This window comes from Quercus robur, chromosome 2 (genome assembly GCF_932294415.1).
Source record: "Quercus robur chromosome 2, dhQueRobu3.1, whole genome shotgun sequence".
In the NCBI taxonomy this organism is placed as follows: Eukaryota; Viridiplantae; Streptophyta; class Magnoliopsida; order Fagales; family Fagaceae; genus Quercus; species Quercus robur.
In genome coordinates, this window is record NC_065535.1 from 68316795 (window position 1) to 68339984 (window position 23190).

The window sequence follows — 23190 nt, forward strand, 5'->3', positions numbered from 1 at the left end:
ACCTGTAAGATAAAGAGAGTTGATCAAAGAGACCACTGAGTTGTGCCCACTAGGAGAATCTTTGATGCTTTAGTTAGTATTAGCATATATCTTTTATATATAGATAGTAGTTTTGTAGTAGTAGTTTTTGACGTAGCTTAGCACGTGAGGTAGAATGTCCCTTTTATAGGTAGTCTAGATAGTTGTTTTGTTCATAAATGTATTCCTTTACATAATTATAGGTGGTTATTTCATTGTGTGTAACGGTTCCTGTCTTGATGGGAGTTTAAGGCCGATAAGTAATGATCATCATTAATGTGCTGAATGTACTTGAGCGGTTGCATCTTTTTCCATGATGGTCTACTAATGACACAAAGTCGTCCATTAAGGTGGATGACCCTAATGAATTTTCTAGACCCATTAGTAAGTATTCTACATTTTCTCATATTGCCTCTCACAGATAGAATGTTGATGAAACTTACAAGAACAAAAAACACTAGCAGAGATTGATGACAAGGGATAGAGATTTTTTGTGCACTGTTCTTTACGTTACCGTTCTAATAAATGATTGTTGACAATTGATGGAGAATAAAAACGCACGATCATCTAAAACAAATAGAGAGATGCGTCCATATAAGCTATCGTCCACAATATCAAAGATTCAACACTCAGTAATTTTTGCCACTTTCTCTAGGTTTATTACACAAATCCATTATTACAAAATGTGAGAGTAAGTACCTCGCAATTCGCTCCCACTCACCCCACTAAACCCATACGTCTCCATGAGAGTAGTGGCACAAAACAAGCAGATCCACTCAAGACCCTCTATATAAAGGCAAGACTTCCCCAAATCAAAGGTACATGAAACACTTTTCTAACTCTTATACTTTTGAGAGTTTATGGAGATCCTAAAAAAAATTCTGACTTAGGCATAGGAGTGTCCTTGGCCGGCACTACACCGATGCATATATTCTGATAACGTGGTCTTCAATTTGTCACCAAGTCCAGAACATACAGCATACTAATTTCATACATCATCAACAATGTGTAGGGTCATATTTATGGATACAAAGCCACACCTTCATTAAAGGTCACTACCCTCCTAACAATTGGATCCTTTGCCAAAAGGTGTGGCTCTTCACCAAGAGTCATACCCTTACACGAAAAGTCGCAATTTTTCATTATTGATTGGATCGGGTCCACTATGGGCATACTTTGTGTTCAATCTAGCCTAATATTTCAAATATTTTCACTTATTGGGATGTATAACTATGTATCTAAATTTTATTTTTGGTTTCTAAAAAAAGAAGAAAGAAGATAGAATTAGGTCAAGAAACGTATTAATTAAGTTTGATCCAATAAATTGGTGTTGTGTGGAAATTTCTAATTACCCCTTAGTATAACTGACATGACATTCCACACTAATAAAAGTAGGTGTAATACAATTTTTTTTTTCATGTATTTATTAGCATCGAGTATACGTTCTACTTTAAGAATACTTAATAATTACTCACGTTATAGAATCTCCAAGTTATTTTGTATGATGTCTACACATTTCATTACATTTACCCTTCAATTTTGTGCAGAAGATCATAGTGAATTTAGATTTAGAGATCATACTATTTTTAATGGTTCAAAGTGGTATGAGAAACCATATATAGTCGAGTGGATACCTGAAACGAATACCAGAGACAAAAAGGCAATGGCTATATGGTCCCCAACCCCCTCTCTCTATTGAAGTATCTCTTGGAAATTTAGCCACTGTTGTTTAACTAAGTAATGACCCGTTCGAGGATTCCATACGGCTTTTAGCATCTTGTACGACCATTAGAGGCAAACGGAGAGAGAGAGAGAGATTAGCAATAGCATTGAGGAATGCAAATTCATAGATGAGGCTAGCCAGCACAGCATAGTCAACCCATGGCCCAGTTGGGCTGAAGCAGCAACTTTCCAAAGTCCAAACTTTATAGGCAGTCATCTGCGTGAATCCTCATCTCCTCCTTCCACCACTTAGCTAATGTTTTATATGTTCGCCTTTCGAGGATTTGAACAGCTTTAATGGTGTCACCTTAAGTGTTTCACATGCATGCGTGTAATGTAATGTATATCACCCTTACATTAAATATTATATATATATATATATATATTTGGACCACGTTGCATCCTCTGCAAATTTATCTTTAGCCAATCGAGCAACTACAACCTATGATGGAATTATTTGCCTAGTGATTTGCATTGAAAATTAAGGCCCTTTATGCCGAGATGATATAAAGAACCTTATGTCCATAAGTCCCCCAGTAGCGGAGCCAGGAATTTATCTTTGAGAGGGCCATCTATAAAAAATTTTGTGTGTATGAAATCTAAAATAGTAATGTACAATACTTCATCACTCAATATGTGCTATAAACAACAATTAAATACATGTTAATTTTTTTTGAAGTGCTAAATACATGTTAATATAATAGTATATACTTTATATTTTAATCAAACTAATCAAGTACATTTATAAATTATAATGCCATACGGAATATAATATATTGATTATTATAATAACAAATAATGTATTATAAGGAATATAAAAAAGAAAGCAGATGAAAAGTAAAATAAAGAAATAAAAAGAAAGCAAATGAAAAGTAAAGTAACACGTACAGGAGCACTATACATGGGTGAGGAGCCTACGGAAGTTTCAAACTTGTCTTTCACTCTTTCTTGTCTAGTTTAGTCACACTGAACTTTTACTTTTATGTTGTAAACACAAAACTGTAGTAGTATTAATATCACTTTTTTCATTTACCAATTACTACTTATCACATCAGCCATTTGTAATATTTTTTGTAAAATAGTTTGTATCTTTAGCATTATTTTTCTATTTAAATGAGAGTTATATTTATTTTTAGACTTTCTTAAATATATATGTATATTATTGGGTATGGCCAAAATGATAAGATTCTTTTAAAAATTTTCAAATTATTTAGGATAATTCAAAAAAAATTCATTCATTTTTTTCAAAAATTTGGGGGGGCCAAGGCCCCCTTCAGTCCTTGTGATGGTCCGCCACTGAAGTCCCCTGCACTTATGCTTAGTCAAACCTTGAACTCGTTCCCTTTTTTAAAAAGTGTCCTTAGGTCACAATAAAGAACTCGAAAATAGTTTGTACGATAAAGAACTCGAAAATAGTTTGTACGATAAAGAACTCGAAAATAGTTTGTACGATAAAGAACTCGATTCTTTAGCTTTTTTTTTTTTTAATTACTTAGGTGCCCAAAACACTTTTAAGTACCAGACTATTAGCTCGTGATAATTAAATTCTTATGTTGCCAAATCAATAATTGGTGATCGGTTGTTATGCTTAAGTTGTGTGCTTTATGCCTCTCAATTTTTTTCTAAATTATAATCTATCTATTAAGTGTTTGTTTGGGAAGTGCGTTTTGAGCATTTTCCAATGATACGTTTTTGGATGGTGGGTTCCATGCACTGTTTACGGGACCAACAAGTACTTTTTTCAACAAAATTTTCATTAAAACTGGGTCCCATGACACTATTCACACATTTAAAAATTATTTTACTACAATGTTTTCAATTTTTAGCAATAAACGATATTTTAACAGACTCTTAAGTTTTTCATAATTGGAAGCTTCTAGTTTATGACTTTTGTCATGTGACTTAACGGTTGGGTGAACGCATCCATTAAATGTGAATTAATGGGCCTTATTGTATTAGGAAGTAACAACAGAAAATGAACAAATACTTCTTTAACTGAAAATTGTGATTAAAAGAAATAAAACATCAATTACAATAACTAATGCATTGAGGCATTTGTTAACCAAGAATGTGGCTTCCCTATAATGGTTTTGAGCAATAGAGACGACAAGATACTGACATGCATCTTGAAATGGATACATGTCAGCTATGTGTTCAATCCTGCGCTCTTTTACATAGAGAAAAGTCTCACCCGTTAATCAAACCCCTAGTTTTATTTTTTGGAGAAAAAATCAAACCCTTGGTTAATTGGACAGAATCTAATATTACAATGTTTAAAAATTTTACAAATTGACACCATCAGATTTTTTTTAGGTCGACCTTATGTTAGATATTTTAATTAGGATTTTTCAGTGGACCTTATCTACATATTATTTGTTTAAATTGGAATCATTTATTGACACTGTTGGCAAACTCTCCTACCTCATTCTGTGAGTACTTGCTAACATGGTGTAATCATCCTGGTAGATTGTGAGGATTAGGAGGTAGGCATTTCTTCGGTAGTTTTTAAATGGCTATATACAAACAGTCACTCGAATCAATTGGCATAACTTAAAAAGATCAAAGAGTACTGTAAAACTGTCTCCAAGTCCAGCTACGTATGAGTGTGTCCCCCCAAATCAAGAACGAAATGTCTTAGTTTGTATTAATGGTCCAATGGTAGACTCTGACGAAATGAACAAAAAAACCAAACCCATAAGTAAGATTTGAAAGTAATTTTAATGCAGAAAAGACAAATCGATAGTCATTGCCAGTTTGCCACCCCTTTTCAGATGGTTAAGGAACTGATGGGAAAGACTTTTTTGGCTCATAAAAGTTGCACATAAAAGACGTATCCAGTTGCTCTGTACATAACTATCTATGAGTATTGTTGATTGCCAGAGGGTTCACAGTTCACATTGAGCGAGAAATGCATGCATATCCACCAACACAAACGAACTTCATTGCTATTCTTATCTCAATTCATTTAACTAATACAAAAAGGCAGTACATCTTAATCAATTTCTCCCTCCTCTACCTCATTTACAGGATTACTAGGTGGGTCCACTTCCTCCTCTTCATCCTCTATCATGAACAAACCAAGTTTTTCCAGGGCGTTTGAGCCCCCAAACTTGAAACCACCCAGGCCATCCTGTGAGTGATCTGGGCTTGTCTCATCTGCAGAACTTGGTAGTTGCTCAGCAGGGGCAGTACAAAGCATGTCCAAGTCTTTAAGAAACCGAGAATTATCATTGATTTCAACAGTCTTTTCCATCTGCAAGAGTACCGGGGTATATTACAATAAAAAACCAAGGAGAAATAGTGCCACATACACATGCAAGATATAATGTTCTTGTTTACCTGCAACAATGCCTGCCGTGCAGCTTCTCTCTCAAGCTCCCTCTTCCGTCTGGCCTCAGCGGCAGCTTCTGCTTCCGCTTGCCTTCGAGCGTCTTCAGCAGCCTTGGCTTCTGCTTGTAATTGTGCTCTTTCTGGATCCATGATTTAAAAATATGTTTTACTAACAGAGGAATTCTATACCACAGTTTAATCTTCCCCAGAAACAAAAGCAGATAAACATAAGCATGGAACATATTCAAAGCATAAAGTCACAACCTTTCCGTTCCAGTTCCAGTTCCTCTTTTTCCCGTCGTAATTTCTCCTCAGGATCCCACTTCCCACCCTGATTTGATCAAGATCAAATTGTATCCGATCATATCCAGACAGGGTAATACTCACAAAATGGAGAGATGCAAATATTGTAAATTTTCAAGCAGCCCAAATCCATAACCAACCTGTGTAAGTGTCTTTTCTCGAGCTTTCATGATTGTATCAGCAAATCGGTTCTTTAAAAGAGCAGCACGATAAAGCTTCTGAGGGGGGACCTGCCGCGTCTTAGTTGGAGCACTTTCCCCTACAATGTTTAAGGGATGATCAGTTAGAAGCTACTCTAGGATTAATAGGACAGTTTCCTAGCCGACTCTTAGGCTTACCATCTTGACAGTAATCTGAGTCCACAGAACTTGGCTTTTGCTGGGAACTCTGTTCCACTTGATCCAACCCACTAACAGATTCTGTACAAAACCATGCATTAGCAGACTACAGCAGTGATGTATTACCATAAAAAAGCAGTAATGTAAATTTTATAGCCATAGTCCAGCTTGAAGAGCACCTAAATTATCCTATGCCAACTTTGAGGGCGCATAAGATAGTTTCAGTAATAATTGAAAGTGGCCAGCAATTAAATAAACGGTCAGTCGTAAAGCTGCAAAGGATCACAGTGGACTTGGATGCTGAGGTTAATTCTTAAAGAAGTAATACAGCACATAACATATATGTTTCAGGAAATGCAAAGGAAGCAACTGTAGCCAGTTTCTTCTCCCCCGGCCATTCCTCAGACACTGCATTTGCTAACCTTCTGCCGAACTTGTTCTGAATATAACACTAAAAAGTGCATCACGATTCATAGGCTTTTAGAGAAATTTAAAGAGTTCAAATGCTGATAGTGGCTTTTAATGGACAAATAATTTCTAATGCTTTTAATAGGAACAGAAGTCTTTCAATACCCATTTCTTCTCTTGCAATGCTAGCAGTCCTCCCGACACATGGATAGAACATCATAGAGGCATGGAATGCATATATGTGTGAGTGCCTGTTGTGGGGGGGTGGGGGGGGTGTGTGTGTGTGTTTTGGGGAGAGGGGTGTGATGGGGAATGTAAGTGGCAGCCCACTTTAAAGACCCATAAGAGGTGAGGGAAAACTGGTTCTAGTGCTCTAGCATTGATTTGGGAAGTTTCAGATGATAATGAGCTCTCTTTAGCAGTCCTCCGAACACATGGATTGAACATCGTAGGGGCATGGAATGCATATTAGTGTGAGCGTGTGTTGGGGGGTGTGTGTGAGGGGGAACGTGAGTGGCAGCCCACTTTAAAGACCTATAAGAGGCAAGGGAAAACTGGTTCTAGTGCTCAAGCATTAATTTGGGAAGATTCGGATGATAACGAGCTCTCTTGGGACCTTGCTTAGTCATTCTAAAGTTCAATTAAGTTTTATTTTATTGTTTATTTTTGGTTGGATCAGTTTTAATTAAGTTCTACTAGAATAAGGGCAATTGTCCTTGGCTGTACCAAAAGCCCACGAGTCTTATTTTATGTTTTGAGCCATTTTCCTATTTGGTTTAAATGTTATTAAGTCCTTTTTGGTTTGTTATTAGTATTCCTAATCATTCCAGGAATAGGTTATTTAGAGTCCAAGTCCTTCCAAGAAAGGATTTAACAATAGCCTATATAAAGACTTTATTGTAGTCAGTAATATTCATAGTGAGATTGATTCTAATTAAATTCCAGCAGCTTATTTTACCCTCTAAGGGTGTCATTGCTTAGGAAGACCTAGGTGTGATTGCCTATTGTTTTATTTATCTTCTCTTTGTTCTATCTTGTTTCAGCCCTAAACAGCCATCAAGATTAATTCTTTTGTAACCTAAACCCTTAAAAATCAATTCTAATCAAATATATATATATATACATATATATAAATTAAAAAACAAAAGCCTTCAAAAACTCATCAAGAAATCAAATATAATGCTGAATTCTTAAAGATCCTACATCACTGTTACAACTTTACAAATTCATCTATTCAAGCATTATTTTATGGGGCTTACATGTGAAGTAATATTGAAATAAAAGTGGTGTGACCTTAGAGTTCTAGTTTTATCTTTCCTAAGGTTAAAACACTTTTAATTTGGGTTTCTATTTGATAAGTTATGATCTATTTTGTATTTAGAGGCAAAATTGTCAGCAACTTGAATTAAGTGTATAATTTATTTGTCTAGAATTTTCTAAGAGATCTCTTAACTATCTTAGGTTATATTTTCTTTGAGTCCAAGTTTGTATTTTATTATCTTAGGTTTTATTTTCTTTAGAGTCCAAGTTTGTATTTTATTATCTTAGGTTTTATTTTCTTTGAGTCCAAGTTTGTATTTTATTAAGTTTTAATCAACTACTAAAACTAGGAATTTTTCCATTATTAGTACAAGAAACACCCCTTAAATATATTTGTGATCAATGTGCTCAAAGAAGGGATTGAGTTGATCAATAAAATATTGAGTGTCTGAGTATCAAGGAGCATTGGCCTTATTATTCTTTTATTCCTTTCTCTTCTCTTCTCTTCTTTTCTTTCCTGTGGTACTGTTCACAGGTACCATTCACATCACCCTTGGACACCATAAAACTCTATTTTTTCCTCCTTCCTTGCAAGTTGCAACCCCAAATGTGCTCATTCTTTTACCTATCAAAACCACATACTTTCTTCTACCAAATAGCCATCAAATAACTCATCAAACCACATTTTAATTCCTAACACAACCCCATAACCCTTTCTTCAGCCATTCAAAACCATAGATCCACAAAATACTCCTACCCCTAAACCCTCCACAAAAACACAGATAAATTCCCAAATTTGTCCTAAGTCAAGTTCTAAAGTCCCAAAAGAACATGCAAATAAATTCCCCAATTTGGCCTACATCATGTTCTAAACTGTCCCCCCCCCCCCCCCCCCAAAAAAAGGCTATTGTCCTACAAAAGATTAAAAAAAAAGAAAAAAAAAAGTTGGTAAATACACAAAATAATCTTCTTTTTGGCGATAAGTCAAATTATAATCTTCTTGAAATGCACGCAAGATCAAGAATCAGATGTGAGTTTTTTTTTTGGGTGGGGGGTAATCCCAAGCACATATAGCCTAAGAGCATTTTCTTTTTTTTAAGGCTAAATTGCAAATTACACCCTCACTTTGACTAGAATTCAATTCAAGCCTCTAACTTCACTTTTGTTCATTTGAGTCCTTTAACTTTCAACTAATTCAATTTAGGCCTTCCATTACTCTCTGTTAAAAAGCATTGTTAGAGACCTTTAAAATTACTTTTTTATTATTATTATTATTTTAGAATAAAAAAAAATGGAAAGAAACGAAACAAAAAGGAAAAACAAAAGAATAATAATAATAGAGTGATTAGGATTGGCAAACCTGAGAGAGTTTGAGATTTGATAGAGTTGGTAGAAAGAGTAGAACGTGAAGGAGGTGAAAGATTAAGAGACTCATTACGAATAAAAAGACTGTAATACTTAACTACATGATAGTGATAAGAATGTCAAAAATTTCCTCCTCTGCAAGACTGATAGGTCTTCTCAGGCTCCAATATAATCATCGTCATCTGCCAAATCACTTCTCTTGTAGTTCTAGCTGTTATAGTCCAAATGTTTGCTGCCCTGATATTCATAATTTCTCATCTTCTTCTCTTTTTCCATCCTCCACAACCAAAACACCTTGATCTCCCAATTATTCCATTCAAAACCAAAATCCACTTGCTCAAATGCCCAACCAAACACAATTAAACCTTCTACTTCTCACACATTCAGATTCAAACCTAATACCCACTTCAATTTCACAACTGGGTTTAGGTTGTTCCTTGTGAAGACCTCACAGCCCACACCCAATGCAAACTTTGCTAAGAGGGTGTTTGATAAGCAAAATGACACCCCTTTCTAGTAATAATTGTTTATTTCCATTTCATATTCTTAAATTTAAAAAAAAAAAAAAAAGGTACTTTTAAGGGCCTCTAGCGGTGTTTTTTTAACAGAGACTAATGGAATGCTTGAATTGAATAACACTCTATTTGTTTCGATAAAAAACCTTGTGTAAAGATAGTTTTCCGTGTTTTTCAGTGTTTGGTAACATCAAAAAAAATGAGTCAAAGGAAAACTATCTTTGCTCAACAGAAAAACTATGGCTTACTTTTAGAGATTGTTTTCCATGGGATTTTTTTGGAAAACAACTTTATCTCACACCAAGTTAAATTAGAGGCTTGAATTGAATTTTGGGTAAAGTTAGAGAGTGTAATTTGCAATTTAGCCTTTTTTAAATACCAATATTTTTATTTTGTCTAAAAAATATGTACCATTTTGCAAACTTTCATCTACTATGGGTGGGAGCTGTAACAGTATTCCTAGGATTCACTTTAACATAGATGGTCTGCTCTTCTTCTTCTTCTTCTTTTAATTACCGTAGGGAACATTTTTACATTTTTAAAGAAGAGCTCTTTTTTTTCATGCAATAGGTACCAATTTTTATCTCCTTTACACAAAACTTACACATACAAAATGAAAATGGATTTTTGGAAACAAGAAAATATACTCACGATTTACTTCAAGAGGGTCACCAACACTAGTCTTTTCATCTAATTGAGCACCAGAGCCCAAGATTTCTGGTACCTGAAGAACACAGAGTACATAGAATGCAGGTTGAACATCAATCCATCCACAAATGAGCCCAAAGCAGCAAGTAGAGCATTGTAGTTAGTTAACAGGGGGTCAAAATCCCATATGAATGGTATCCCAATTCAAATAACTATAGGGATCACCCAAAAAAAAAATTAACAGATTGAACCATCAAATACCTTTGATTTATTTGCCAGGCTTGAAGCTTTATCACCATCAGATTCACTTTCAGAAGAACTGCCAGAGCCTGAATCTGCAGACAACACAAGATACAGCCATAAATAAATACAGCAATAACCACCATGAAAAAAAAAAAAAAATGAAAAACAAGGGATTTCATAAATTGTATTTCTTGTATAAAATAATTAAAAACTACTTAGAGCCCAACAAAACAGCAAAAATCCCCAAGTAGGCAAATAATTTGTTTTAGTAAAGACTAAATGCCTTCAGATCTAATAACATTTCCATGTTTATGTCATTCCAATGAGAAATCAACATGTTTTCTTTTGAATGAAAAGCCTATTTGGCATCAAGATAAAGACTGCTTAATTGTGACAAAGACTTCTAGATATGTTCTGTGTCTCCCATAACCATAACAAATTTAATGTGTCCTCTTCAATCAACATAGGGGCTCAAATATCATTTCAGATGTATGAGACCAGAAGTGGATTATGATTTGTTGCTCCTACAATTGCATTTCCTAATGATTTCTCTCTCAGAAGGATGAATTTTGAGAAAGACCTATCCAAGATAGATGACAGAAAGACAAACTCAACTTACCACCAGAGCTGCCTGCACTGATACATTTACTGCTTCTATGGGCTGTATCCTTTTCTAACTCCACAGGAGGGTAACTTGAGATGGGAGGCTCATTTCCACCAATGTCAACATCTTCATCACCTGGGTCATTCCCTAATGCACAATACAGGAAGAGAAACAAGTCATATAAAGTACTGATGAGCAATTCAGAAGTTCAAAAAAAAAAAATTATATATATAGATTTTTTTTGGGGGGGGGAGGGGGGGAAGAGGGGAGTAGTTGGGTTCGAACCTCAGTGCCCAAGCACCATAAGAGGTGCTGGAACCACTGAGGTATCCCTCAAACCCCATCATATTTTATATATGCAACCAAATGAGGGAAATGAAGGAGAATGTGACCTTTGCAGGGTTGCATTGATGAATTGCTTGGCCCTGATTCATTCAACAGCTGCTTAAAAGAATATATAAAAATGCGTTTGTCAAACATACAGCAGAGAAGGCATAGAAGAACATCAAATACTTTGGAATGGAAGGAAGGCTAGTATTATACCTCTATTTCACAAGGTTCAGCTATTGGATGGTTCTTTAGTTTCTCTTGCAAATAGTCATCTAAAAGCTTCCGCAGGGTGAACAAGGTATCATCACTAAGATCATCAATATCAATCTCAATTTCATCCTCTCCACATTCCCTTCCATTGGAACTATGCTCCCTCAAGAAATCAATGATATGTACAGGTATTTCTCCAAGCAAAGACTCCAATTCCCTACCTAAACTGCGCCTCTCCTCAGCTGTCATTACATGCTTAACAGGCTTTTGCACAACTTCAACGGGCATTGAAGTGATTTTCCTCTTTTTTGAGGGAGGGGTCACTTTTTTAGCAGTTTCCTTGTCTTCACAAGGGCCAGATTTTGCTGCTAATAGTTGGGCATCAGTCTTGGGTAGCTTTTTCTCAATGGGTTTCCATCTCACTTCAAAATATTTATTAAGAGTATCAGCCATGAGGTGGACATCATTTCCAGGTGGATTGTAGGTCATCGCATTGGTGAAGGTAAGCCTAACATCAGCATGAAAATCCAATGGGCTGGAGTAAGCTCCTGAAGCTAACTTATTCTTTATTGTCCCAAAATCCATAGGATGCTTAATAACAGTGTAATAATCCGGAATATTCAACTTCACTGCATCAACAGGGGTGTTGAAAACCCATGAATGCTGATGGGACATCAATCGTTTCAACAGAGCCTCACACTGTTTCATCAAAATTGCACTTGCAGTTGCAGTGCTTGGCGTGGTCTCAAACCTTCCAGAAGTACCACGATTCAATCCTTGTTGTTTCTGACTCGCCGTATTCAATTTCTTTCCAGGCCCAGAAGTCAATGTTGATGATTTTTTCAAACTTTCTGCCCGTGGCCCAACTTGGCCATTACTACAGCTAAGAATATCACTAGAAGATGACACAGTGACAGCATTAGTCCTTTGTGATTCAACTTTCTTCTGAAGTATCCGAATCTGTTGAAGTTCCATTTTTAACCTATGTATTATTTCCTTTCTTTCAGATGGCAACATATTTGACAGGGGAAGGACTTGTGTAGGGACACCAAAGGCATCACAATTATTGGAATTTAAACTAATACATTTCCTCATTGGGGCACTTGAATCCTCTGAAGCGGTTATTTCTGTGTCAATTCGCCCTGAGCTACCAGAACCCTCTAATTCACCCGCCCTCCCAAACGCATTAGCATAGTACCCACCAGGGTATCTATTATTCTTCTCCACCATAATATCCAATAATATTTGCTCTTTCGATCCAATCTGCCTACAACAGTGACTGCCAACGTACAGTTCAATCAATTACTTCTGCATATACTAATCATGGAAGTAAAATTACCACCTCAAGTTGTCCAGTTAACCTTATACTGTACTTCCATCTTCCACAAGCAGACAATAACACATCGTTTTGTTGCTGATAAGAGTAGGTAAGAAAAAATATATATATATTAAATTCTTCAAAACTTGAAACCCCGCCAAAAGGGATCCAAAAATTTTTATTTTAAAAAAATTCCACTCAACTTCAGCTCATATTATTCAAAATTTTCATTTTTTTTTTTTTATAAATATTTTACAAGCATTTCTATAAATTTCTACATTTTCTCAGCAACCAAACAGAGGATAAACAATAAAGTAATGAATTTCTTTGATTTTCACATATCACAATCGTTGCAAATCACAGAGATTAATGAGAACCAAAAACAAGATAATTTAATTAACAAGAGGGCAAACACGGTAAAAATTTACTCTCTTTTTTAAGTTCCAAAACTCAAAATTTCAACTCCAAAGCTTCCTACAACAACAAAACCGAACAAAAACCCTAACCTCAAGCACCAAGCAACTTCTCAAAACAAACAAAAAACAGTAGGAATCAAAAAAACAAAATCCAAAACCCTAATCAAAACAAATTACCGAATAGTTGTTGCTGTTTTATTCGCCGCAACTCCTTGCAACCTCAATTACCAAAACATTTCGCCCAAACGAGCTCCGAACAAAACCACGGCGATGAATTCGGGACCAGAACTAGCCGTAGATCAAAGAATTTAAGCACAAGTAAGCCAAACAAAGCAAGAAGCAAAAACCCTAGAAAATGATAAAGCTTGCTGAGAATTTAGAGAGAGTTATGCGAAAGCCCTAGAAATTTGATTGGATTTGAAGTAGAGGCTCAAGTAAAGAATTTTGATTCAGAGTTTGGGAAAAAAATAAAAATGGGTTTTTTATTTGAACAAAGCTTCGAGACTGTGTGTGTGTGTGCGGGTGTGTGTTTATTTTGAGAAAGGGAAGTACGAGACTTCGGTCTCTAGTCTTTCTGCTGAAGCCCACGAACATTCTTCTTACGAAACCCTTAAGGCAATATCCACCGTTGGATTGTGGACCCCAATGTAAATCCTACGGATTATGTGTAATTCGAAATCTAAACCGTTTGATTATTGCTCAAAAAAAATAAAAAATAAACGTTTGATTTAGTACGAGAGTCGTGTATCATTTTTTTCAAATGCTAGTGAATGAATTTTAGTGATAGACCCTATATTGTTCTAGAAAAACAAAATTAGGACCTAAATTTATAATTTAAAAATATATATATATATATCTTAATTATATATATAAGGTTTTAAGGGGAAAAAAAACTTAAAGACAACCTGATAAAAATATATCTCTAACTTCACTTAAAATGCTTACAAAATATGACATTTTCCTACTAATCTATGTCTTCCAAACAAATTTATCCAAATTTTTTTTAAAGGAAAATTATGACACTAAACATAAAAAGGTAAAAAAAAAATCTCATTGTACCCATAAAGCACATGTGATAAGGCTAGTTTATGTGCGTGTATATATATATATATATATATATATGCGCCTTGAAATACGATGCAAATTATTGATTCTTTGATTACTTCATCTTAGAAAATAAAAAATTTGGTTAATTTAGAAAAAGATCACACTTTATATTTGAAACTATTAATTACATTATAATATCCACGAGCATTATTGCAATGAATATTAATAAATTAAATTTTAGACGAGAAAATGTCACTTTCAAAATCTGATGTTAGTATCAAACTCACCCCTTTCCAACAAAGCATTTGAAGTAGTGATTTATTTAGTTATAAGTTCATCTCATCTAGCACCATCTATAATCAAAAGGTTTTGAAATAATTCTCCTTCTCTCTCCAACGGAATTCTTACCCTCCTTTTTAATTAATTTTTTGTGTAGATATAAGTGAAATATATTATATAGGTTTTAAAATATTTCAATAAAAATAGGGATGAGTATATCTTGACGCACACTTCTCAAAGAAAAGTCCACAATCCTCCGTAGTTGGATTTGTAATAATGGAACTTGCTCAAAATACAAAAAAACATTGATGGCAAAAATATATTATTAGAAATATAAGATTTGACCCTTACAAATAAATAAATAAAAGGAAAATTACAAATTTTCACTCTAAACTATCACCCTAATTACATTTCAACTTCTAAACTATTGAAATACACGATCGACCTTCCCTCACCCCCCCCCCCCCATTTTAAATAAAAACCTCTTTTTGTTGTTAATTTTAACGAAATCTTGTATTGAAATATCAATTTACCCTCAGCCATCTATTTTGTAGAAAAGTAAATTAGTCCTTTAATGATAATTTTTGTCAGACTTAACACCAAAACAAATGGTAGGGATGGCATTAAAACAAAGTTATAAGTTTGGAAAATCAATTATGTATTTCGATAATTCAGTGAGCTAAGTTTGATCAGGATAATAGTTTATGATGGAAAAATGTAATTTGTACTAAATAAAAATGGTAAAAATGGTGTCATTTACAAGTACTTGCAAAATTTGGGAGAAGTGGAGAGTGAAAAACTATAGATTTTTGCTATATTGATAGTGATACAATATTATTCCGCCTAATTAATAAACCTTTGGATATAAAATATATGATAGGACAATTTGTTCAAAAAAAGAAAAAGAAAAGGCTGGGTTACTCTAAATTTCTTTGACTTGGTTGACATAATCTCTACTTTCAACAAAACTTGTAGTCCCATTCTCCAATCTTGCAACAAATCCCTTGAAATCTATCCATATATGATGTAACTATTGATTATATTGTGGTATGTAATTGTGACAAGACTCATGACTAATACCAAATATGATGTGTCACAGACCTCGTGGCTTTCATTGCCAGCCTTACAATAGATGTAGTTGATGCTGTCGCTTAAGGCTCCAAGTAAAAAAAATGCCCTCAAATTTTAACTAATAGGGTTATTTTTTTTAATTAATTAAGCCAAAATATTAGCTAACAAATAAAATAAATTTTTTAATCAAATGAAAGATAAGAAAAAAAGAGAGAAAAATGCTAGGTCCACAATATTTTTCACAACATTTTTACAAAAATTCCTAATTAACAAATTGTTACAGGCCGTTATTGATGGCAAAAAAATAATTCTAGTTGTAGGTTCATATTAGAATAAGTAACAATTTAACACCTACAATTTGTTGTGAAAAATATTGTGAATGTAGCATTTCTCAAAAAATAAAAAAGAGAGCAATACAAAGTAAAATAAAAAAGTTCACAACATTTTTCACAATAGTTGAGTTGACAAATGTTTATTAGTTCTCACCAAGATCCACCACTAACATCATTCTTTTACTTTCCGCTATTAATCTACCACATCAATAGGTGTGAAAAGTTTTGTTAAATTTTTTGTGTATATGGATTTTCTAAAAAATAAAAAAATTATGTAGTTCATGTTAATTAGTAATAATTGTGTATATAAAACAAGATAATAGAGTTTAAGTAATATTTAATTTTTCTTTAAGTTATATATATATATATAAGGCCTCAATGTTAGTTTCGCTTTAGGTCCCCAAATACATCAAGCAGCCCCTGATGGCTTTTAAACTGAAGTCATTCGCAAGTTGTTCAAAGTTCAAACTCGTTGAGGCAGCTCTACAAGTCATCAAGCTGAAATGGAGTTTACAAAGATCACATGATTGTCTACGTGCTTGATATTAAAACCCACGTGTTAATTAGAAATTGATGAACCAGAAAATGTATCATCCAAACAACAATAACTGAGTAGAACCTTCAACAGGTTCTGTAACTACTGATCATTAAAGATGATGAGCCCAATCATCTAATACGTTACAAAAGCAATAAAGTCTAGTTAATGACGATCGTTACTCATTGATCTTAAACTCCTATTAAAACAGAGACTGTTACACACATGAAAATAATTACTTACAATTATGTACATGAAGACATTTATGTGCACAATAGCTATTCAAATCACCTATAAAAGGGACAATCCATCTTACTTGCCAAGATACGTCAAAAACTACTACAAAAACACTATCTATATACAAAATATAGGGGATAATTCTAAATTGTGTTAAGAAAATACCCCACTAGTGTTTCTCCACCAAATTCTCTCTTTTATTTTGCAAGCATCCAAAGAAGATGTTGGCTCCGTTGGACGAATAACATACTGACGATTTCAAGCATCATCAGTTTGGCACCGTCTGTGGGGAGGACAAATCTAAAACTAGTGCTCTAACTTGCTGCAAAAAATTTTCGTCCTTTCAATGGATCTCGATTCTTCAAACCAAATGGAAGAGCAAATCTGAACCCTTGTTACAAGTGTAGAAGAGCTGACCAGGCAAAATAAGGAGCTGAGGCAGAGAAGCAACAATGCCCCACCCAAAATAGAGAATAGGGAACAACAAAGCAATAAAGACAAGAACAACCAAAGGAAAGATCATTCTAATGGAATTGAGTGTCCAAGCAGGATGGAAGAAGAATTCAAAAACATGAAGAAACGGATGGACGAGTTGAATAATGCAATAAAAGGAAAAGGTTAGAGGAATCTAGATGGGATGATCAAACAAACTGTGTCACCCTTTAAAGCTAATGTGCTAGACTTGTCACTGCTGTAGAAGTTTAGGCTCCCACAACTCGACTCATTTGATGGTTTAAAGGACCCGCTTGACCATATTGAATCCTTCAAAAGTCTAATGAACCTGCAGAAAACTCTGAATGAAATAATGTGCAGAGCTTTTCCAACTGCTCTAAAGGGAGTGGCCAAGGTATGGTTTAGTAAGATTCCCCCTTCGACAATAGGAAGTTTTGATAAACTAGGTGAGGGTTTCGTCCGTCACTTCATTGGCGGGCAAAGGTATAGACAGCCCACTTTGCATTTGTTAAATGTGAGACAAGAAGCAGGAGAATCCTTAAGAATGTATGTGAAAAGATTTAACAAAGAAGTCCTGCAAGTGGACGAGCAAAGGATTAGGTGTTGCTCACGGCCTTCCAAGCGGGACTAAGATCAGAGGATTTCCTGTTTTCAATAACAAAGAACCCGCCAGCAACCATGGCCGACCTATTGTTCAAAGCACAAAAATACATGAATGTAGAGGATGTCTTAGCCTCTAAAGAGATCACGAAAAGCCACACACGAGAAGGAAGTTATCGCTAACAAACACGGATGAGATAGATTTGCCTTGTCCATGAAATGTTGAACACCTAAGAAAATACAACTAGTAAGTGTTTTACTATTTTTCCTACTTTTCTGTTTTTTATCATCCTTTTTTGTATTTCATTACAGAATAAAGGTCTCCCTTGGGTAAAATACCATGAATACAAGATCTTGAGATTTCTCTTCCAAAAAATGAAGTGATCCTAGGATTTCTCTCTCAAAAGATGTATTGATCGTCCAGTGACACACAACGATCATGCCATCTAAAGACGATTGCCTAGAGACATGCAGCAATTGCAAAACAAATGCATTGATTGTCCAGCGACATGCAACGATCATGCCATCAAAAGACTAATTGCCCTGCGAAATGCAGCAATCACAAATCAAAAGACGAACTACCCTGCGAAACACAGCAATTGCAAAATCAAAAGACAAATTTCCTTGTGAAACATAGCAATCGCAAATAAAAAGACGAATTGCTATGCGAAATGCAGTAATCGCAAATCAAAAGACGAATTGCCCTGCAGAAATGAAACAATCGCAAATTAAAAGATGAATTGCCCTGTGAAATGCAGCAATTGCAAAATCAAAAGATAAATTACCTTGCAAAACATAGCAATCGCAAATCAAAAGACAAATTGCCCCATGACACACAGCAGTCGCAAAAAAAAAAAAAAAAAAGCGTTGATCATCCAATGACATGCAATGATCATGCCATCAAAAGACAATTGCCCAACGAAATGCATCAATCGCAAAAAAAAAAAAAAAAAAAAAAGAAAAAAAAAAAAGATGCATTGATCCTCCAGTGACATGCAACGATCATGCCATCTAAAGACGATTACCTAGCGACATGCAACAATCACCAAACAAAACAGATGCATTAATCGTCTAGCGACATGCAACGATCATGCCATCTAAAGACAATTTCCTAGCAACAATCGTAAACAAAATTGCGTAGAAAGGAACGGAATCTGAAGCGACATGGACGAATACAGTGTATTCCTAGAAAATTGTCCTCCTCTAAACGAACAATTTCGGAATAAGGGGGCAACTGATGAACCAGAAAATGTATCTTCCAAACAACAATAAATGAGCAAAACCTTCAATAGGTTCTGTAACCGCTGATCATTAAAGATGATGAGCCCAATCATCTGATACGTTACAAAAGCAATAAAGCCTAGTTAATGATGACCGTTACTCATTGACCTTAAACTCCCATTAAGACAGAGACCGTTACACACAGAGAAATAATTACCTACAATTATGTACATGAAGATATTTATGTGCACAACAGCTATCCAAATCATTTATAAAAGGGACAATCCGTCTCACTTGCTAAGGTATGTCAAAAACTACTACAAAAACACTATCTATATACAAAATATAGGAGCTGATTATGACTTTATCATCAGAGGGCTTTAAGAAAACACCCCATTGGTGTTTCTCCACCAAATTCTCTTTTTTATTTTGAAGGCATCCAAAGAAGACGTTGGCTCCGTTGGACGAATAACATACCGACGATTTCAGACATCATCAGTAATTATTAAAATCAATTAACCCTTATTCTTCTTCTCCAAAAAAAAGAAAAGGAAAAAGAAAAAAAAAAAACCCCTTATTCCATAAGCTCAAGTTCATTTCAAGAATACTCTTCAACCAATGAGAATTAAACTTTAATATTTCTTGAACAAATTTCCTAAATTTCATTTGAGAAATGATAATTTTGTCCATGAGAGAGTCCTATTTAATGTGAATTTTTTGCTAGATTAAATTTATAATGATAATTTTTCTCATTTGGGTATTTTGTTTCTTCTGAAAATTTGATTTTTATTATGGTTGAAGTGTTTACACTGTCATAACCATCCAACATCTCAATATCGTTTAACTGTTGTTGACTAAGAAGTAAAAAAATAATCGAGAAAGCTTGATTTCAATATCAATAATTGTCATGTTTTAACAACAAAGAGACTATGATGTGTTCGGTATAGATGTTCGGAAAAGTTATGATTTTAATAATTACATAATGAAAATGGGTGCGAGAAAAAGTTGAGAGAATTATATAATATCTATAAAATAATGTTGTTTCACTAAGCTTAGTATCTTGTGACACTATAGTATTTTAATATAGAGTTTTGTTCAAAAAAAAAAAAAAAAGTTTTTAGGATAACTTTACAAGTATAACTGTAATTAAATGAACATTGATAATTATTATTTTGAAATATATTTTAAATTATTTATGGCATGAGAAAATCTAAATCTAATTCACTCATTTCAAGATGGATATGCATATTTTTTACAAAATTTATGATGGAATAATTAACTTTTTTTTAATATGTAATAAATTTTATTAGAAAAAAAAAATTGATCAAATATATATAGGAAATATGCTAGCCGAACATCTAAAATTACTAAAATCAATAAACTAAATTAAGTTTGAGAAAGAAAACGTCCCTAAAACTAACCTCCACTTGAGTAGCATTTTCATAAAATACTCTTTCAGCTCTAAAACAAACCTCTCATGAAAGCCCCTTGCATTTATTTCTCTCCAGGTACACCGTATTAAACAATGAGGAATGTCCTTCCAAATTTCACTACCTTTATGTCACCCAAATCGTAGCCAACAAGCTAGAAGGTCAATAACCCTGTTAGACATCCCCCTCCTAAATCTCAAAAAGAGAGAAGACCATATCCCACATTTCTCTAGCAATAGGGCAATGCAACAACAAGGGATCTATTGTCTTTTCATCCCTTTTACACATGTAACACCAGCTTACCAATATAATGTTACACTTTCTCTGGTTTTTCATTGTTAGGATGTTCCTCAAAGAAGCAACCCAAAAGAAGAAATCCACTTTAGTGGAGATTTTAGGCATCCAAATGCTTTTCCAAGGAAAGCTTTCAACTTGAAAGGTAGCTAAAACTTTGTAATAACATCTAACCTCAAAATGCTTTTGAATATATGGCCTCGCCTTATCCGCTCCAACACCTTGTATCTTGGTTGAATATAAGAGATTTAGGAAAATCGAAAGAGATTCCAATTCCCAATCATGTATTGCTCAAATAATTTATAAAAAAAAAATGTATTACTCGAATAACGTTTAACTCCTAATAAACTAAACCATTTTTGAATTGCATATGATCCACTATGAAAGCTTCCTTTATCCTGGGCAATACGATACAATTTAAGAAGTGACTCCTCAAGAGGAGCATCACAACACCAAACATCCAAGCCAAAACTTAACTCCAGTACTATTACTCACTTCAAATTTATTAAATTGAGAAAATTTTGCCCACCTCCGTTGGCAGATTTTATGCATTGACAGATTTTATGCGTCAACAAACTCCAAAAAGGCATCATTAAATACTATAATCTTCCTAACATCCAATCCACCACTATGACAAAGGCAAACACTTTTTTCCCAACTCAACTCCTCCCCTAACCCCATCAATAGAAAATCACGTTGTAATTTCTCAATATGAATAGCTACATTTGCAGCGGTAGGTAATAATGACATGAAATACTTTGACAAATTACAAATAGTACATTTAAGAAGAGTAATTTTACATTCCTTCAATAAGTACATTTGTTTCCACTCCAATAATCACTTCTCAATTTTTTCAAAACAATATTCCAAATATACATTACTATGAACTTTGCAACCAAAGGTAAACCCGATTAACTTAAGAGCCCAGAAACTTAAGTTTTGATATAGAGGTCAAAAGCAGGGGGCGCCACCTTATGGCCAGGGTGGTCCCAGAATCACCATGACTACATAATAATTTAAAATTTTATATTTATCTAACCTTTAAAAAAAATTTGGAAACACCTTGAATATTTTTTAGGCCAATAAAATTAAATTTTGGTCCATAATTTGACTAACTTAACAATATATTAGGGTCTTTCAAGCAAAAAGAATCACATGATTTTATATTCTTTTAAGCTTATACTATGGCTTTACTTTTAGTTTTTGTTTTACTTGACACACTGTCATTGTACTACTTTTCCTAAAAAACATTATAATATATATTATACAACTAATTGGTCAAAGTCACGAAAATTTAGTTTTTTTCATTGTACAATTACTTTTCTTTTTTCTTTTTCCGATAATTTTGATTAGAAAAAAAATAGTAGTTTTAGTTAATTAAGTTAATACATTTAAAAAAGTTACTTAATTTTTATATAACATCAATTAATTCATTATATATATAAAATAAATTTTTATTTTTATGATTATAATTAAACATGTGATTGTCTATTCTAAGGAAATTTGATTAAATTTACACGAAAAGTGTCACTAAATATTATGTTTTTACATTTTGTTATCATATTATTAGTAATAAACTTATTATATTTTTATTTATATAATTTAAAATTTTATTAATTATATTATTTATGATGTCACCGGTTTGACCATCGATCGGATCTCGGTCTGACCAAAAAACTAATAACCAGTTCATTTTCCGGTTTTTTCACTGTACTGGTTTATAAAACCATGGAAAAAACCAAAAAAAAAAAAAATGAACGAAAATCTGGAAAAAAATAAAAATAAAACCACTAACAAGGCTCAAACCAAATGCTAATAGAAAAACTCAGTACAAGATCAATCTCATCTCAAACTAAGACTATCACTACTCCAACACCAACACAATTACCTTTTTAATTCAACAAATATTAAAAAAGATATCCTCATTGCCTTAATGCCTCTTGAATTCACAAGTCATTAAATAATTTAAACTAAAACTAAATCAAACCTAAAGGCTAAAAGGAAAAAAGAAACTCACTTACTCTCCCCAGCCATCGTTGTCTATTCCTGTTCAGCAACACTAACAACAATCACAACTGAACTCTACAAGTTTTATATTATAAAATTTTATGTATTTGCGTATTTTTTTATTATTGTTATTGTCAATATATAATTTTTTTTAATAGATTATGTAATTTATGCTTATTGAGAAACACCTTGGAAAAAATTTCTAGAGCTGCTACTAGTCAAAAGTATTGTAATTTAAGGAGGTGTTTGGTTGTGTTATTTAAACAACAGTTTTCGATATTTAAACAATATAACACTTTTTTACCTACACATATTTTTATAACACTTATACAGCGTCACTAGAACAACATTACCAAACGGACTAAATTATAACTTTTTTTTTTTTTTTTTTTTTGAAAATGACTAAATTATAACTTTTATATATATATATATATATATATATAAATAAAGAGTTTTTTTTTTTTTTTTTTTTTTTTTTCTCTGAGAAAGAGAAAGTGGTTAGCCCAAATGTTACCTATAGGCTATACGGACTTCTGGGTCTCTTTTGGATGTCTGACACAAGCCCAGGGTAATAAATTTGACCTTGTGATTCACAAGTTGTGAACATTTCCTTTTTGGATCGCAATTCACTTTCACTTTTTATCTGTTTTCACAGA

General features: G+C 33.7%; 1 protein-coding gene across 2 annotated transcripts; it reads right to left on the minus strand.

The window, feature by feature from the left end:
- Positions 1 to 4659: 4659 nt before the first annotated feature.
- Positions 4660 to 13601, minus strand: LOC126714684 (transcription factor GTE8-like). Of its 2 annotated transcripts, none has more exons than XM_050414946.1 (11): positions 13206 to 13601; positions 11298 to 12573; positions 11147 to 11195; positions 10770 to 10901; positions 10169 to 10242; positions 9911 to 9983; positions 5712 to 5792; positions 5514 to 5632; positions 5335 to 5401; positions 5080 to 5210; positions 4660 to 4993 (listed from the first exon to the last, which is right to left on the minus strand). In XM_050414946.1, exons 2-11 carry the CDS (start codon positions 12522 to 12524, stop codon positions 4733 to 4735), a joined length of 2214 nt encoding a protein of 737 aa, XP_050270903.1. In that variant the 5' UTR covers positions 12525 to 12573; positions 13206 to 13601; the 3' UTR covers positions 4660 to 4732. The 2 variants fall into 2 exon arrangements, with proteins under 2 accessions (XP_050270903.1, XP_050270902.1); XM_050414945.1 differs by having other exon boundaries at positions 11298 to 12708.
- Positions 13602 to 23190: the final 9589 nt, after the last annotated feature.